Raw genomic sequence first — 18120 nt, forward strand, 5'->3', positions numbered from 1 at the left:
TCTCTCTCTCACACACACACACACACACAAACACACAGACTGTATGGAGCCTCTCTCCAACCCCAACCATGGCTCTCTGATCAGCAGCACCACCACCACAACACTCCTATCAAAGCAAATTCACTCAACCCTCTTGGAGTTCCTGAGGCTCTCTTCTCTCCTACTTGTTCTCTCCATAGAAACCATCTTCATCATACAAAAACAAAAACCCATGTTTCACACGCTCTTACTCTCTTGTTTCCTTCTCTTCTACTTCTTGCAATCTTACCTCTCAAAACACCCACCTGTTTACCTCGTGGACTTCTCATGTTTCAAGCCACCAAACTTCTGCAGAGTCCCATTCTCAACCTTCATAGAACATGCTCGCATGTTCGATTTCTTGGATGAAGAAAGCGTAAACTTCATCGCCAAAGTCCTCACTTCCTCGGGACAAAGCGAAGAGACCTATCTCCCTCCAGCTTTACACTACATCCCACCAAGATCACACCACCAAGAAGCCATCCAAGAATCCCACATGGTCCTCTTCCCTGTCTTCGAAGATCTATTATCAAAAACCAACATCTCGCCTCGCGACATCGACATCCTCATTGTTAATTGCAGTGGCTTTTGCCCTATCCCTTCACTTTCTTCCATGATTGTTAACAGATATTCAATGAGAGATGACATTATGAGCTTCAATCTCACTGGTATGGGGTGTAGTGCTAGTGCACTTGGCATTGATATGGCTCAAAACATGCTAAAAACTCATAAAAATTCTTATGCTGTTGTTCTCAGCACTGAGATCTTATCCACTGGTTGGTATTCAGGAAAAGAAAAGCCTATGCTGGTCCTTAACTGTCTTTTTCGTATGGGCAGTGCAGCTATATTGCTTAGTAACAAAAAAGAAGTGAAAAGATCATCAAAGTATAGGTTGTTTAGGACCCTAAGAACCCAAAGAGCCTTTGATGACAAGGGTTATAACTCGGCCATTCGTGAAGAGGACTCCAATGGGTTGACTGGTGTAACCCTAAGGAGGGACTTATTGCTGGTGGCCGGAGAAACTCTCCGGTCCAACATCGCCATCCTCGGTTCAACAATGTTGCCATTTTTGGAGATGTTTCGATATGGGGTATCCATAATTCGGAAGAAATTTATTGACAAGTCTGTGGAGATTTATGTGCCAGATTTTAGGTCGGTGATACAGCATTTTTGCTTGCCAGTTTCCGGGAAGCCGGTGATCAGAGAGATAGGGAAAGGGTTGAAGCTTGGAGAGAGAGACATGGAGCCTGCTTTGATGACACTGCACAGGTTTGGGAACCAGTCTTCTTCTTCACTGTGGTATGAGTTGGCATACATGGAGGCTAAGCGGAGAGTGAAGAAAGGTGACAAGGTGTGGCAGCTCGGGATGGGGAGTGGGCCCAAGTGCAATAGTTTGGTTTGGGAGTGTATTAGGCCCATTGTTGGGGAGGCCCAGAATGGCCCATGGGCGGATAATATTGATCGTTAATCATGCAAAGCCACAATTAATGGAAAAGTGATGGAGGCTGGTTTTCTCTAACGTTTTTGCATTTAAAGAAGTGTATAATCAGTATTTGGTCCTTTCTGGATAGCAGATTGTGTTGATGTACTTGGCAGAAAAAAGATTGGGTTGGTATAAATTACGTTCGCATTTATGGTCTGTGTCATTTTAATTTTTTTTTTTTTTTTACTTATTTTTTAATCAAGTAACAGTAATGTCCTTAATTTTTTTTTTTTTTTAAGGGTAAGGCAACAAGGTGACAATACTACGATGTAATGAACAATGCTTGTCTTATGCAGCATAAGAAGGAATATGAGATGGTTCAATAAAATATCAATAAGTGTTAAAGTTTTAAAAAAAAAGAAAATGATGACTACAGGAAATATAAACGGATCTTTCTGTCTTTTTCTCTCATGTATCGATATATATTACTTCTATGTTTTGAATCTAAAATCAAATAATATTTTTTGTTTCAGTGAATCGAACCATGTGATTGTGAGTTGAATTAATCAATGGCGACATCTTTATCTCAGAACAAGTAATTCACCATTCCATCGCCGATAATCTTTGAGTCAGTACTCCTCCACATCGATGCCGTCCTTTATGGACAATGATGGTGGTGAGCTAATGTATCGCTCGTGTTCATCTTCGGTGGTGTCGTTTTACGACTCCGACAATAAGTTCAACTCCAAATCCATGAAATCGAGTTGGCATTTGAAACGATGCTACATGTACGCCGGTGGCTTTGCGTCGTAGGAGGAGTTGATTGAATAGTCTATAGATATTTATTGAAGTTTTTATTGCCTATAGTCATTATTTTTTTTTTATTTTTTAAAATTTAAACATCTTTTATTGAGCTACCTCGTTGTAAGAAGGAAGTTATTGTCTAAGGCAAACATTGTTCGTAGTTAAGTATGTAAGAAAAAAAAAATGTTATTATCAAGCGCGGTAATGTTGTGGTATATAGTGAAAAATGAGCTTTTAAATTCTTATATGAATTTTTTCCTAAATGAAAAAGGAGGAAAATAATTTTCACACTTCATTTTTCAACATATGTACTTAAAAAAAAAAAACAATTTCTGGAAAAGGAAATGGAACAGTGTTTTCCATTCAAAACCCTCTCGACTCTTACTACACTTCTACGTTGGAGGATAATTATATCAGTTTTTCTAATAATAAAAAAAAAAAAAAAAAAAAAAAAAAAAAGTCAAATCAAATGAAGTGCAGTTATATATAACAAGTGAAATGCTAATATAATACTGTAAACCTGTCTTCGTCATTTATGAGCGACATTGGAAACTCAAAGAAATTGGTTGTGTTCAGTCTGCAAATATAATACCGCTGCTGCAGACTGCTGCTTGAGTCAAATCTGCAACACGAGGTTGCATTTATACCCATGCTCATCCACTTGGGCCTACTGGGGACTCGTAAACAATTTGCCCTCTTATTTTATTCTAGGCAACCAAGATGTCACATTATTTAAAGAGTAATGCTACAATTGAGAATCAATTTTGTGTGTGTTTGTGTCTGCAATTGTTATTAGTGTCTAATAAGCACTCTTAGTCACTACTAGTGTCTTCAAATAAGCAGTCTTAGTTAGTAATAATACAAATAGATTTTTTTTTTTTTTTGTCTTAAATTTTTTAAATTAACAATAAATACATCAGTCAATACCATTAATCTATCCCATCATTATTATCATTAATATGTAAATAAGTATCATAGTGGAAAAGTAACAGTAAGTGTGATCCGCAAATCCCAAACGGTTCGATTAGGGACAATTATACAAAGATTTAAGGTCATTTATTCAAATTACCCTTCATTTTTAAGTTCAGATAAGTGGTTTCAGTGGTTTGCCCACATTTGGTTGGGTTAGTTGAAGGACAGGCCCACTAAGAAACAACAAATAAAATGTATGACTGTATATGACACAATAACCATGGACCTATATCCTGAAGTTTCCTTTTTGGCTGTCCATCTGTGAGACCATGACTTCCAATTTCGATCTAGTCAGAGAAAATTTTATAATATTTAGAGGTTTCTCAGCTTTTGAATTATTAATCAGATGAGTCTCATCATCTTATTCAACGGTTGTCTAGATAGATATTATAAGAAATTTCATATATGGGGAGTGTTGAGAGGAAAAAGTGTTGGCATATATATATATATATTTACACAAAATGATTGCTATCATCTTCTTAAGTATTTTGTGCGTTCAAGAATTTTTACCAAGTTCTCTTCAAAGTGGAGATTTAAATTTGTATTACTAACGACTAAAGTTGAAACATATTTAATTTTGACATTTTCATCACAAACTAATGAGAGTTGACACATATTTAACTTTGACATTTCTTTTAGCTAACTTAAATTGTGTTTCAACACATCTGTTTTGTGTTGAAATTATGTTAAAATATAAAATAAATGGTAATTTGCACTCACAATCTCTTAGGTGTGAGTCTGATTCAATTGCCCCCTCAAGTTTACAAACTTGAACAATACCCAACCATAATAAGAGTACCTAATTGCCCTTTAATTTTTGAATTGACCCATTTAAATTATTAAAGTACAATATTAACCTTTATAGGTCCTTTTATTTGACCAAAATGACCCTTAGAAAAAAAAAAAAATCAAACTCCACCACTGCGTCCGCCAATGCCATATGCATACAGACAGGGACGTGCCCACGAATTTTTAATTGGTGGGGCCAAACTAGAAATGTAAAATTATAATTTTGAAATAACATAAAATCATTGTAAGAATTTTTTTTTTTTTTTTTTTGCAAGTTTAATGTATATTGTTAAAATGTGTCTATAAATAATATGCAATAAAATTGAAGAGAAAAGTTGTCGATTGAATCATTGTTGTTGTCAAATAAATAATTTTTTTTCTTTCTTTCTAATTCATAACAAATAATATTTATATATGTGTGTGAATATATGTGTGCATAAATATAGTATGCTATTAAAAGGATTACCATAATAATTAATAATATTTTTTTTTACTAAATTTAATAATTTATAGCAAGAGGTTTATTGGAATTTGAAAGGGTTGCAAGTAATTTCATTATTAAACTATATTTAATATCAGGAGCCATATAGTTTTTTTAAATAAAATTAGAGAGATCAACTTTAATTTTTATATAGAAAACAACTATTAGTATCTATGATTTAATACCATAAATAAAGTGTTACAAAAAATTTGAGGTGGCCAACTTTAATTTTTATGTAAAACATTACCATAAATAATTTGAATTTAATACTATAATAAAGTTTTGCAAAAAAATTGCGAGGGCCATGGTGGAGTTTGTTTTTGTTTTGTTTTTCCTTTTTTTTTTTATTTTTTTTTTTTATTGTCAAGGGTCATTTTGGTCCAATCAAAGGGCTTGTAAAAGATTAATATTGTACTTTCATGATTTAAATGGGTCATTTCAGAAGTCAAAGGGCAATTACGTACTCTTATCATAGTTAGGGTGGTGTTATTCAAGTTTGCAAACTTGAAGGGGCAATTGAATCACACTTTCCCTAAATTGTATCTATATGTCTTTATTGCAAATCTGAGGGGGGTGTGAGTGCAAATTATACTACAACAAATGTGCTAAAACATTAATTAAATGCTTAAGATACATTAAAAAATGTTACAACGAAGGATCCAAATCCAAATCCAAATCCAAACCCAAACTTGACTATTACCATTTTTAAATATATCATATGATGATTTGAGCTAACTTTAGAGTATTAAAAACTAAAATAGATTTTATAGAAAATTATTTTAAAGAAACTACAGTTATTACAATACTTCCTTTGTTAAAAGTTACCAATTTACCTTTATATTTAAGTTTGAAAATTTAAATTCCAAGGACATACATAAAAAGATGTAAAATATAATATTTTTAAAAAGAAAGTGGACAATTATTTTGAAACATACCAAAAGAGAAAGTATGACATTTTTATTTGGGTTAATTTCACCTAGACCCCCTAAAGTTGGCTTATATTTCACCTAGATGAAGATTTGGTTTTTAATGACCACTTAGACCCTAATTTGTGAGTTTGTATTTCACTTACACCCCAAATGTCAATTTGTAGTACTTTTTAGGTATAAAATGACAATTTTACCCTTTTGACCATATGTTGACTTAAAAAAAATGTATTTCAAATTTTTCATAACAAAAATACCCTTCAAGTTTTTCATCACAAAAATACCCCCAAATGAGCTTACCACAATTGCCTCTGCTATAAATTATTTTTTTCTCGACAATGACCATTGCTAATAAAAAAGTAAATTTCAAAATTTTCACTCTTATTTCTTTCTTAATTTATTAATTGCCAAAAAAGTGAATTTCAAAATTTTCAGTCCTATTTCTTTATTAATTACTTGAATATTAACATGTAAAACACCTGTTAAAAAAAAAAAAAAGCCTGTTTCTTTTTTTTAAAAAGCCTTTAAAGCAACTATTACAATCATGTAAAGCAATTAGTCAATAAATTTTAATTTAAATTTAAAACCTGTAAAAGAATTGTAATTTTTTTAAGCCTCTAAAAATCAGATGCTGATACAGTTCAATTGCATATACTACTGCTGCAGATTTTTTTTTAAACCTCTAAATCAGAACCTGTTAGAGGATTGCAAAATCAGATGCTGATACAATCCAATTGCATATACTGCTGCTGCAATTTTTTTTTTAAACCTCTAAATCAGAACCTGTTAGAGGATTGTAAAATTTTAAAACCTGTTACATTCCCAAAATATATCAATACCTGTTAAAGTCTCAAAATATATCAATACATTCCCAACATAAAGTCTCAAAATACATCAATACACTCCCAACTTAAAGTACAGAATATCATAAATACCAAATACCAAACTTAATGTACTAAATAACTGCCACAAATAGAAAATGCCATCAAATTCATTCCATCTCAATGGTGTTAAGCTCCTACTTCCTGCTGGTGCAACATGAAGGTTGAAATGAAACAAAAAATATTTATTACAATACAATTATATTCCTGAGAGCTTTGTGTTTTGTTGTTATTAGGATCAATAAATGAATTACATACCTGAGAGCCTTGTGTTGATGTGGCTTGAGTTGCTCTTGTTGCTACTGCCCTACCGGAAGCCTAATATGAAAATTGAAATGAAGAAATCTTTATTGAAATGTGAAAAAAAAAAAAGAAAAAAAAAAATTGAAATGAAGAAATCTTTATTCAATGAATTTAGTACCTCAGAGCCTTGTGTTGCTGCTGTTACTGCTCTATTCCTTTTTGATCTTTTTGGTGGATGTCTTCTTCCTCCTACTTTTGGGCCTGCTGTTGCTGATGATGATGATGGGCCTGATGCTGCTGCTCCTGCCTGTTTTGCAGTAGGAGCCTTTTGACATCCCCTCTTGTTGTGTCCAAAATATCCACATACACTGCACTGAATAGTTGACCTTTTATTTGCTTCTGCTTCACCATCCTCCCTCTTCTTTGACACTTTTGGTCTATCACAGGGTCTTTTGAGCTTTGGTGGATCCAATTCAGGTTTGTCAACCTCAGTCCACATACTTTCATCGGGCATGGGGTGGATGAAAGGAATGTAAGTCTTTGTATATGTATCCTTATTGTAGAAATCTGAACATAACTTCTCAATATCCACCCTTGTGGTAGTAATGGCTGCACATGCATGCATACAAGGAACTCCACTCACCTGCCATTCCCTACAACAACAAGTCCTCTCCCCAAGCATAACAATATAACTCTTCAGTTTTGCATTATCAGTTACCTCATACACACCTTCAGCGGGCCATGTCAATTCACATGTACCAGCTTTGGATATATTGGAGTTTCATCTTTTCTTAATTTTTGGCACTACCATGGTTGTCCAATCTGCTGTCCTTCGAAACCTTTTGTTGAATTTGGACATCACCTTTGTTCTTATACATTCAAAAACAGCAGTGATTGGTTTTGCTCTAACATTCCCAAGCTAAGAATTAAATGACTCCAAATGATTATTGGTGACATAGTCACATTTCACCCTATCATCAAATTTGTGTCTTGTCCATGTCTCCAAAGGATGCTCCATCAACCAAATTGAGGCATCCTGACTAATTGACTCAATCTGCCTCATTGCAATTTGAAATCTTCTTCATTATATGCATTTACAGCTTCCCAGAATAGTTTATTGTACTTCACACCTGGCCACCGTGTCCTAAAGTTAGCATATATATGCCTGCAACATCTCCTAGTTATTGCTTGTGGAAAAATTTCAGAGAGAGCGTTAAAATGCCCTTTTGACCATCAGACATAAAAAGTCCATGGTATATTAGTTGTTGTTGTATCACCTAGGAATTTATGCAAGTGATCCAGAAACCATTTCCAACTGTCTTTAGTTTCAAACTCAACTACAACTACTGCAAATGGATATAATCCATTATTCCCATCAAGTCCTATTGCACTCATCAAAATACCCCCAAATGGCCCCTTCAAAAAACAACCATCAATACCAATAAATGGTCTGCAACCATTAATAAAACCATTTTGACATGCTGCAAATGATAAAAAAAAGTCTCTTGAACTTGGGAGGGTCATCTATACTTAGTTTTATAAAAATTAAACTCCCAGGATTAGTTTTAACTACCTCAGCTGCATATTTCCACAGCTTTTTATATGAAGTAAAATGGTTCCCTAGAATCTGATCTCTTGCTATATTTCTAGCCCTCCAACAAGCACTAGTACTTACAATTGCAAGAAGTTTTTCTCTAACTTCTTCTTTCACATCTTTGACACTAATTTCAGGATTCCTTTTAAACTTCTCCATAAGCTTTTTTGCTATAAAAGGTGCAGTCACACTCTTAAGCTTACTTATTCTGATGCAAGTGTGCTCTGGGCCTACAAACTTCACCTTATAGGTCAACTGATCAGCCAATATAGTTGCATGAATTCTCCAACTAGAGCCTTGGTTGGCACAGTGGCAAGTAATTCTACCGGTCTCATTTTTTTCCCTAGTAAGGTTAAAACTTTTTTGGACTGAATACTCCACCAAAACCTCTCTGAAATGGCGGATGTCATAAAAAATATGGCCCTTCTCAAATTCAATTTTTCCCCCTTCAGCATATTTGAACAACTTCCCCTTCAATGATTTATATAAATAATCCACGGTCCTTGTTTGCTTTTTTCCTTTCCCTTTCGTTACATTACTCTCTATTTCATCCTCACTTTCTCCAGTCAAATCTTGATTCTCACTGTAATTAGATAACCCATCACTACTCATATCTGGAATTTCATTTTCCAAGCCAATGTTTTGAAGATTATGATCTCCCAAATTCTCAACTCCTTCATGAACACCAGTCCAATTTTCATCATCACTATCACAAAAACTATACTCAGATCCACTAACATCACTTGCACTGTTCTCTTCTTCACTCATCTCTTCACCGACATTTTCTTCTTCACTGACCTCTTCACTAACATTCTCTTCTTGCCTCACCACTACTTCTATCACCTCATCAACATCATGCAATATGTCATATGCCATTTCAAACTTGAATAACACAAAAGAATCAAAATGGTGAGACATTGAAGCCCCAGTAAATTGTAGACACACTTAACTCGAATTCAGTGACTATCTGCTGTTTTTTGCAGAGACATGAGCAGTAAGCTGCCATGACAAGACCCCTTTCTCTCTCTCTTCTCTCTCTAAATAGTATCTACAATATAAGAGGGGAACAGCGAGACAGAAACATAGGGTTTGATTAGGATCGTACCTGAAATTAAGGTTCTTCAACGAATGGCCTCTGAAAATTAGGGTTTGATCTACCACAGTGAATTACTTGGTTTCGCCTTAAAAAATGGTCACAAGAATCTACTCAGGAGCTTCGGCAAAGAGGATCTCTCGAACGGGCGGCCTCTGTAGGAGAATCACTAAGATTTCAGAAAAGCGGCGAAACCTCCTCGTACGGGCGGAAGCTACATCATTAAGGTTGATGGCGAGATGGAACGGCGGCGGAGGCTAGGTTTGGTTCGGAGATAAGGGTGTTGGGTGTTAGATGCAGAGACGATTGAGGGTGTTAGATGCAGAGGAGAGTGTAGGTTTGTGTTTGCCATTTGGTTCGCCTATTTTGGGTTTTTTTGTGTACAATGTCATTAGGTGTACAATGTCAGGGGTAGTTTTGCCTTTTAAAATTATAAATTTTTTGGTATTAAATTGTATTAAAAATTTAAGGATAAATGGGTCAATTCCCTTGTGTCAAAGTCTAAAAAAACAAACTGGGGTCTAAATAGTCGCTAAAAAATAAATCTTCATTTAGGTGAAATATGCACCAATCCCAGGGATTTAGGTGAAATTAACCCTTTTTATTTTGAGACTGGGGAAGGATTAGAAAGGAAAAAATTGATACAATTGACAACAAATTTGACAGACTTAAAAAGGGACTTGGCGACGTACAAAACTAAATATGTACATATAAAACATTGTTTCTCACAAGAAAACCGTAAACATTCAACGAGTCTTTGTTGTCCGACTCTAATATAAATTACTCTGAATGCATACTAGAGGTAGGGGTGAGGGCAAAAATCGTCTCCAGACACCCTCTCACTGGAGGGTGTCCATTGCTGACATGGAAGCCAAAAAACAGGTGACATGGTAGGGGTAAAAATAGTATTTACTCTTCTTATGTATATGTATGTATATAATCTATGTGTATGCATGTATATGTATATAATATATATATCTGTACATTGTCTTCCACTTCCTCGCCGCCCACCGCCGCGCCGACCTCCGCCGCACCATCCTCACAACCTTCCCTTACCTCACAGAAACCCATTTTCTCTATCCTTCAAGGCTTAGATCATTCAAGAGAGAGAAGGCATGTGGGTCAGATGACGGCGAGAAGAACCCAGACGATATAGGAGCTAGAGTTGCCGGCGCCGGCGACGAGATCCCCGGATTCTGAGAGGATCCTCGGCTGAGATCGGGTCGGCGATGAAGTGGAGGCCGACGATGTGGGTCGGCGATGAAGTCAATCAGCGGCGTGAAGATGATCCCTCTGGTGACTCCGACCCCTTAGTTTGGCGACGGCAGGGATGTCGCCGTTGAAGACGAAGACAGTGATTCGGTCGATGGTGGAGTTCGGCGATGCTGGAGTTGACAAAGGTAACAGATCCGGCAGCGGCGACGGATCCGGCGGAGATCACTGGTTCGGCCGGCTGTGATGATCTCTGGAGCCGGCGAAGATGGAGATGGCGGTTGAGACAGATCCGGCCAGCTCTCCTTCAATTCATCCTCATCTTCACAACAGCTCCGAAACTCTTCTTCATCTCCTTCTAATTTCACTTCCCTAGCCAATTTCGCAGAAGAACCAACACCAAATATTGTTTGTTCCTCCATTCCCAGCCACAATTACCCTGTAACTAGAACACTTCAAGGTGTGATTGATATCTAGCAAAACCCATCAACAAAAACAATCCAAAACTCAAAAAACTACATCTTTTTCTCAAAGTCACAACAACAAAGATTTTTTTCAACAGCTCAGCTCCTATTTCTGAATCAAAATCTAAGCAAAACCCATCAACAAAACAGTCTAGAACTCCGACTTTAGCCTGTGTATCTAAGAAAATCACTAATTCCATTATCAAATAATGATCTTTTGGCTACTTTTTATTTTTTATTTTATTTTTTTTTATATCAATAATCTGTGAAATACAAATCAACGAGTAGATCTAAAATTCCAAATGATTTCCAGCTACACCTTACAATCTAAATTAGGAACTGCACAAACCAAAAACATAAATTACAGGGTCTTCGCAGCTCAACCTTAAGAAATATGATTCTGGGTTCTTTATTTGAGATCGCCGTTGGCAGCTCCCCGGAGTCAGACCTGCGTGTAATGTATGTGTATATGTGTCTCTGTATATATGTATCTGTGTGTATATGACGATGGAGTATGGGTAGAGAGAGAGAGAGGAGCAAGGACGATACCGGAGTTCCTGAGAGAGAGAATGGACGGTGGTGATCCCGGCCGTTGCGGTGGTGGTGGAGGAGGACCGGTGGTGAGGATGGTTTTGGTATATTGTATTCGTATATGGTAAGTATGTATGTATATTGTTTGTAGTATTCGTACATGGTAAAAAAGTAAGGTTTAACAGTTATTGCTGACTTGGCGCTTCGTCATCGCTGACAAAGCAATGACATGGCAAAATTGGTTGACATGGCTTAATCCCAGCCATTGGATCCTCAGTGGACCCTCTCCGGTGAGAGGTGCCCAGGAGATGATTTTTGCCCGGGGTTTTGACCTTTGTGCAAGTAATCCACGCATATATGTGTATAATATATATATATATATATATATCAACTGTTCAAACAATAGCGCCTATCTAGAGAATCATTTCCTACTGAAGAATTTCAAATAAAAAACACAACTTCTCTGCATGTAAGCGACAAGGAAGAAGACAGTCTGGAACTTTGACTCGGTCTCGTCCATCAACAGACTAGACTTTGACGATGTCAACCCTCGTCGCAATCAGAGACAGCGTGACCGCCGACGTCGACGCCCTGTACTCTCCGGCGAAGGAGAAGGCGTCCAACAGAGGCGGCTACATTGCCCGATCGCCGCTCCTCCACCGCCGTCTCCGCCACTTTCTCGGCGGCGCGAAGGTCAAACTCCTCCTCTCTCTGTGCTTTCTCTGCGGCGTTTTCTTGTTCACTTCGAGACTCGGTTCGTTGATGGGTTGGAACCCTCACTACCCTTCTTCGGTCTCTTCTCCATCTCGGTAACTCATCCTTTCTTTGATCGATCTTTCATTTCAATTCGTATATGTAAACACTCGCACAGAATACCATTATTGCTCCACAATTGAGTCGGGTTGTTTTTAATTGTGAATAGAGATGAATTATATTTGGTATTGAAATTAAATTAAATTTTAATATTTGATTGATGTAGGACCAATTTTGTTGTTACTTGTTTGGTTGTTGGAGTTTTTATTATTGGGATGAAATCTTGTTTATCATAGATTAAGGTTACAATCAAATTTTGATGTGGCGTAGATGACATTGAATTGAAACCATGTATCTTAATTATCTGGCTTTTATTCAGGATAGTAATATAATTAGCTTTACTATTTAATTTTTCCGATAAATGGACTTGTCTCAATTATAATATTGTATATAATGACAATTGGAGTTGCAAAATTAAAAAATTATTACTTAAAACCTAACGGGATATGAACCTTAAGGCAAAAGTGGCAACAATGGTAAGATAGATGATGTGAAGGAGATAAGTAAAATTGTGCCCTTAATCACGGTTAATTTGTATAAGAAAAGCTTCTGAAGGTGAACAAAAAACTTATGCACCATAGAGAAAATATCTTTTGAATATAGAAGAAGTTCCATTTTGCATTTAAAGTTACCTTCATTTTTTTTTATTTATTTATTTATTTTTTTCTTCTTCTTGTAAGTAGGATTCAGAAACTATTCTAAGTAATCAGTTTGTGTACATAACTTCCAAAAAATAAAAGATAAGAAACAAATAATAAAAAGCATACTACTTGATCAAGTGTACTAGGCATATCACATAGCCCTTTTAAGTTGCATTACCACAACAATACAGGTTGCATTTTACTTTGCAGACTGTAAATAGTTTAGTGAGCTCTTTTTCTCTTGGCATATTGCCACCATGAGAAATAAAACTCCTCAGCAGTGAACAAGTTTATGGGGGTATGGATGGAGTCATATATACACAAACATGCCCATATGGAATATTTTGAAAATCATTAAGAAATTAATATGAAAGGGGGGAGAGGACTCAGCATTATACATAGTTGTATTACTAGTTTTTTCTTTTTTTATTTTTGAATTATCTTCCATATTAAGTTTTTAACTTATTAGTTATAATAATAGAACTCAAATGAGAAACAGAGTTACTTACACGAACATAAACCTGCAATGTAAACCTCCATCTTCCTCCCCCCCCCCCCCCCCCAAAAAAAAAAAAAAGTTTTATTTATTATAACATTTCTTTAAATCTAATTTCAGTTATATTCTAATGCTTGTGATGGAGTTTGTGGTTGTGCCCTTGGCCTTGACTGTGTTCTTTCATGACATGAATTCATCGTGTTTGACTAAGATTGTTTTAGGCTTTCTAGAGTTATGCTACATGGCCGAGCTCCTTATGGCTGGAATTTTCTTATCTATTGATTATGTTTTGTCATGTTTGCTTGATTTTTCATCACTCTATCCACTACCCTATAATTTTAAACGGATGCTTTACTCCCCTTGTTGATATCTTTATTTTTTAAATTAAAGGAATTTCCATTGAAAATTGGTTTTATAATCAAAAACTCTTTTCAACAGTTCAACACAGTTCTTTCTTGACCTTTCTTGGTCCGTACTTCTGTTGGGAAATTATTTTGCTGAGCATTCTGTGTTATTTGTTTTTCAGACTCAGTAAGAACTTGCAGCAAATTATGTCTGACATTCTATCATTCTTTGTGCTATCTAAGAATCATAGCAACCATTTAAGTTGGGGAAGTGTTGTTTCTTGTTGCTTTTCCTCACAATGATGCTAGAACTAGAACTAAAATTTTCTGTGCATCTCTTTCGTATATATTTGTGCTTATACTTGTATACATGTATTTCATTTGATATATGTATTCTAGAAGTCTGAAGACTTTCCTTGGTGTTATAGTAGTTTTATGCAATATTATTTGAATTATTGGATACAACTTTCGCGTTACTCTGAATAATCTTAATCTGTCAATATTTTTTATAGGGGGGGCTATACAGTGCTTATCAACACATGGAAAAGAAATTCTCTTCTGATGCAATCTGTTGCTCATTATGCATCCTGCAGTGGTACTAATGCAATACATGTAGTGTGGAGTGAAAGCGATCCGCCATCAGAGAGTATAAAAGCTTCTCTCAAGAAGATCGTGTTGACAAAGTCAAAGACAGCTCATAAACCCAACTTCAGGTTTGACCTAAACAAGGAGGATAATTTGAACAATAGATTTAAGCCTATTGAGGATCTCAGAACCGATGCAATCTTCTCGGTGGATGATGATGTAATTGTTCCATGTTCTACTCTGGATTTTGCATTTGCTGTATGGCAAAGTGCTCCACTCACAATGGTGGGATTTGTTCCTCGCATGCATTGGCTGGATGGGGAGGTTAGTAGTTTAATGTGGAATATTCACTTGGATAATTTGTTTAAATTTTGCTTGGTATTAGAAGTTGTAATGACAGATTTATGTCTTATATGAATGCTGTGTTAGGACTTTTGGTTGAATGAACGAAAGATGAATTCATGTTAGACAGCCATATTTGTGCTTTTCATTGTGCATCTGCTGATGCCTGATGAGATTGTTGATAAGAACAATATGATCTTACATGAAAACCTATTCAGGGTTCCTTTGTTATAACTGACTTCAACTAGAAAACCCAGCATAAGCAATTCTTCACAATTGGTATTTGCTGAAAGTAGTAGCTTTGAAACCCATTATATGTCTCTACAAAGCAGCTTCTTTTTGGAGACCTTTGCTCTTTATTGCCAGTTTTGTCAACAAGTTATCGGTTAACCTCTAGGGCTTGTATTCTTTTTCAACCTAAAACACTTTCTTCTTGGTGTTAGTCCAACCCTGTTTTTTTGTCAACCTAAAACCCTTTCTTCTTGGTGCTAGTCCAACCCTGTTTTTTTTTTTTGTCACGACCTTATGGCCCTAAATTAAGTGTTTATCGTTGTTTAAAGATTTCTGGAAACCAGTTTTTTTAACAACCAGCAATTTATTTGCTTTAAATTTTAGCCTATTAAACGAACTTAAGAACCTTCTTATATTCTTTCTTTCTCATTATGTTTTTTTTCCCTCATAAATTCTACAAATAAGATGCCTAACCCTAGCCCACTTCTTATTCTTCTTCTTCTACTTTTTCCTTTTTCTTGTAAATCCCTAGCCCACTCTTTTTTTTTTTTTTTTTGGGTTAGTTAAGTACTCACACACATCTCACAAATTGCCCGCTACAGGTCTTAAACCTCTCACATCCCCTTTGAGGGAGAAGAGGTTATACCGTTGGGCTAATGGCCCATTGCTCCCTAGCTCATTTCTTGAAATTTCATAAACTACAGAAATTGTTTCTGAATTATGGCATTCTTTTCAAATAACCTTCTTGGTGCATATTCTTCCTATTAATAATGAAAACAATTTGTATAAAGTATTTAAATATTTGACATAAAATTGTCAGTCATGAAATTATGTATTGGTATTCTGCTGCTAGCATATCCACCAAGTTATGGTTTGTATATTTTCTACCTGGAATTTTCAGGTTTCCTCACTACAGATATCCTATTTTTAAAGCATATATAGTAGCAACTATTGCTTTATTTCCCTTTTAGTGAATAATTCATTACCAGATTAGCATCTACTGTGAGCACTCGTGTATATGAATATACAACTATACATATTTTCTCAAAAGCTAATTTCTTCAATTGTGTCTTGCTTGACAATAGAAGTTCAGGAAACCTATTACAATGGTTTTCTTAGGAAGATTAGTCTTAGGTTTTCTTCATTTTGTTTGTGCCCATTTCCGTTTGTACAGAAAATTGGCATTACATATTATCAATATGGTGGACGGTGGTCAGTTTGGTGGACGGGCACTTACAGTATCGTTCTTTCAAAAGCAGCATTCTTTCACAGGAAGTACTTGGATTTGTACACTTATAACATGCCCTCATCAATCCGTGATTATGTAACCAGGGAGAGGTTTGCATAAATTATTGGTTAATTATTTTGCCATTCTGGTATTTAATTTTACTTACTTATTTTAATTCAATTTTCTCTGCTTTTTCACAGAAACTGTGAGGATATTGCAATGTCTCTTCTTGTTGCAAATGCTACTGATGCCCCTCCAATCTGGGTCAGAGGTAATGATCATTAATAATTTCTTTTATTTTTATTTTATTATCAGGTACTGAAAAATCATGTTCAGATGACAATGAACTACATCTGGTTTGGAGGTTTTATATATAAAAAAAAATTTATCAAAAGAATGTTCAATGTCTAGAACAGGATTTAATCAATTTGTTTAAATTATCCAATTGTTTAAAATTTGGCCATGTAAATCTATTGGCTGGAACATTAGAGGGGCAAACAAAAACAACGAATAAGATGATTTTCTTTACTCAGACTTTAACAGTTTATATAAATTTTGTGCTTGTTATGGAAGTGGCACTACTTGAATGCATTGCTGCTCTTACACATGTTATGTTAGAGAACTATCTTAGGACAACCGTGACATGGATTTTGTTGGCAGTGGTCTAAAGATGATTAGAATTTGTACGGTTCTGTAATCGTTTTAATTACTTTGATCGTTTTCAAAGGTTTGCATTATTGCCTTTGTTCAATATATGTTCCTGTGTGCATCCTCAAATCTTGATGACACAAGTAGCATGGACCCTTTTAGGGAGGAGCCACCTCAATGGTAGACATGTAACACTCTTTTCTACGTGTTTGAGGCACACTGTAGGCTTTTCGTTATTTCTGAAGTAATTTTTACCCTTGAATACACTGTCAACAGATGCTGAAATTCTCTAAACAGGTTCATCTCTTGCTTTCTAAGAATTGGTGTATTAGGAAGCCTGCCAGTTACAAAGGGTCTATTTGCATTAAACAATTAAAAATGAAAGGTTTAGCGTACCTTTTAGAACCTGAGAATTTTATATTTAAATTAAACTAAGGGTGTGTTTGTAAAACGTATCCTAAAGGTGGAGGACGTGGGTAACATCTCTAAAAGAAGCTACTGAGTATCGAACTTTTGAGGCATGAATTTAAGAATTACTTTGAGATGTAGCACCTGGTTGAAATTGTTACTCTGTTTATGGTTGTTATTGTTTTCACAAATCCTGTTCAATTTAATGAAGCTAATGACGGTACTAGTCATTGCTAATTATTTATGTACAATTTGGTCAGCACGAGTCTAGAAATAGCATCCTGTGGTACATGCATTTCAGAGAATTGATATTTCTGTAAGTTGTTAATCCTTAGGTGCTCTTGCATGACATGGATGTCCTAAATTTTACCTATTGATAACTTTTAATTATGCGAAGTCTACACCTTTCACGAGCTGTGACAATGTTACATTTTGCAGGGAAGATATATGAGATTGGGAGTTCAGGCATAAGCAGTTTAAAAGGGCACAACAACCGGAGAAATAAATGCCTCAACGATTTCATCTCCCTTTATGGGACTATGCCCCTTGTATCAACCAATGTAAAAGCTACGGATGCAACACATGGATGGTTCTGGTGATCACTTTAAATGGTGCCAACGCTCTTCCAACTTTTGACGCAATCATGGTTTGTTCAGTATATTTCCTGTATATATACTTTACTTGGAGCGAAACTATATTTAGAGTCTTAGGTTACAAATATTTGATATAACCTTACTCTTAATCTGGTTATCCTATTTATTTTATTCATTAATCTATCTGAAAATTTTAGATTTAGGTCAGATTGTTCAGTAACAAGACAATTACTAAATGTTTACCTTTCAAAAAATAAAAAAAATAATTTTTTGGTAATGCCTAAGCACGCCTCTCAATTGATTAACAAGCTGTCCTGTTAAGAAACAAGCTCGTGCTTATTGGAAGATTGTTCCTCATTG

At 35.5% G+C, this 18120-nt stretch overlaps 2 protein-coding genes across 2 annotated transcripts; both read left to right on the forward strand.

The window, feature by feature from the left end:
* LOC132314992 (3-ketoacyl-CoA synthase 5-like) lies at window positions 1-1943 on the forward strand. The gene has a single exon (XM_059813750.1). It carries the CDS (start codon window positions 44-46, stop codon window positions 1484-1486), a length of 1443 nt encoding a protein of 480 aa, XP_059669733.1. The 5' UTR covers window positions 1-43; the 3' UTR covers window positions 1487-1943.
* Window positions 1944-10120: 8177 nt separating this feature from the next.
* LOC132312606 (glycosylinositol phosphorylceramide mannosyl transferase 1-like) lies at window positions 10121-17962 on the forward strand. The gene is made up of 5 exons (XM_059811026.1): window positions 10121-12240; window positions 14238-14634; window positions 16058-16221; window positions 16312-16382; window positions 17606-17962. The coding sequence occupies exons 1-5, from the start codon at window positions 11972-11974 to the stop codon at window positions 17764-17766; spliced, it is 1062 nt and encodes a 353-aa protein (XP_059667009.1). The 5' UTR covers window positions 10121-11971; the 3' UTR covers window positions 17767-17962.
* The last annotated feature ends 158 nt before the right edge of the window (window positions 17963-18120 follow it).

The sequence above is a fragment of the Cornus florida genome, unplaced genomic scaffold, assembly GCF_030987335.1.
Source record: "Cornus florida cultivar Cherokee Brave unplaced genomic scaffold, ASM3098733v1 CherokeeBrave_3.0.0_Hap2_Chr06, whole genome shotgun sequence".
Lineage (NCBI taxonomy): Eukaryota > Viridiplantae > Streptophyta > Magnoliopsida > Cornales > Cornaceae > Cornus > Cornus florida.

Excerpts from the sequence above, each read along its gene's own strand:
- LOC132312606 (XM_059811026.1), top strand. The coding sequence starts at position 11,972 with ATGTCAACCCTCGTCGCAATCAGAGACAGCGTGACCGCCGACGTCGAC. Across the intron at positions 12,241-14,237 it reads TCGGTCTCTTCTCCATCTCG|GGGGGGCTATACAGTGCTTA; the intron begins GTAACTCATCCT and ends TATTTTTTATAG. Across the intron at positions 16,222-16,311 it reads GATTATGTAACCAGGGAGAG|AAACTGTGAGGATATTGCAA; the intron begins GTTTGCATAAAT and ends GCTTTTTCACAG.
- LOC132314992 (XM_059813750.1), top strand. The coding sequence starts at position 44 with ATGGAGCCTCTCTCCAACCCCAACCATGGCTCTCTGATCAGCAGCACC.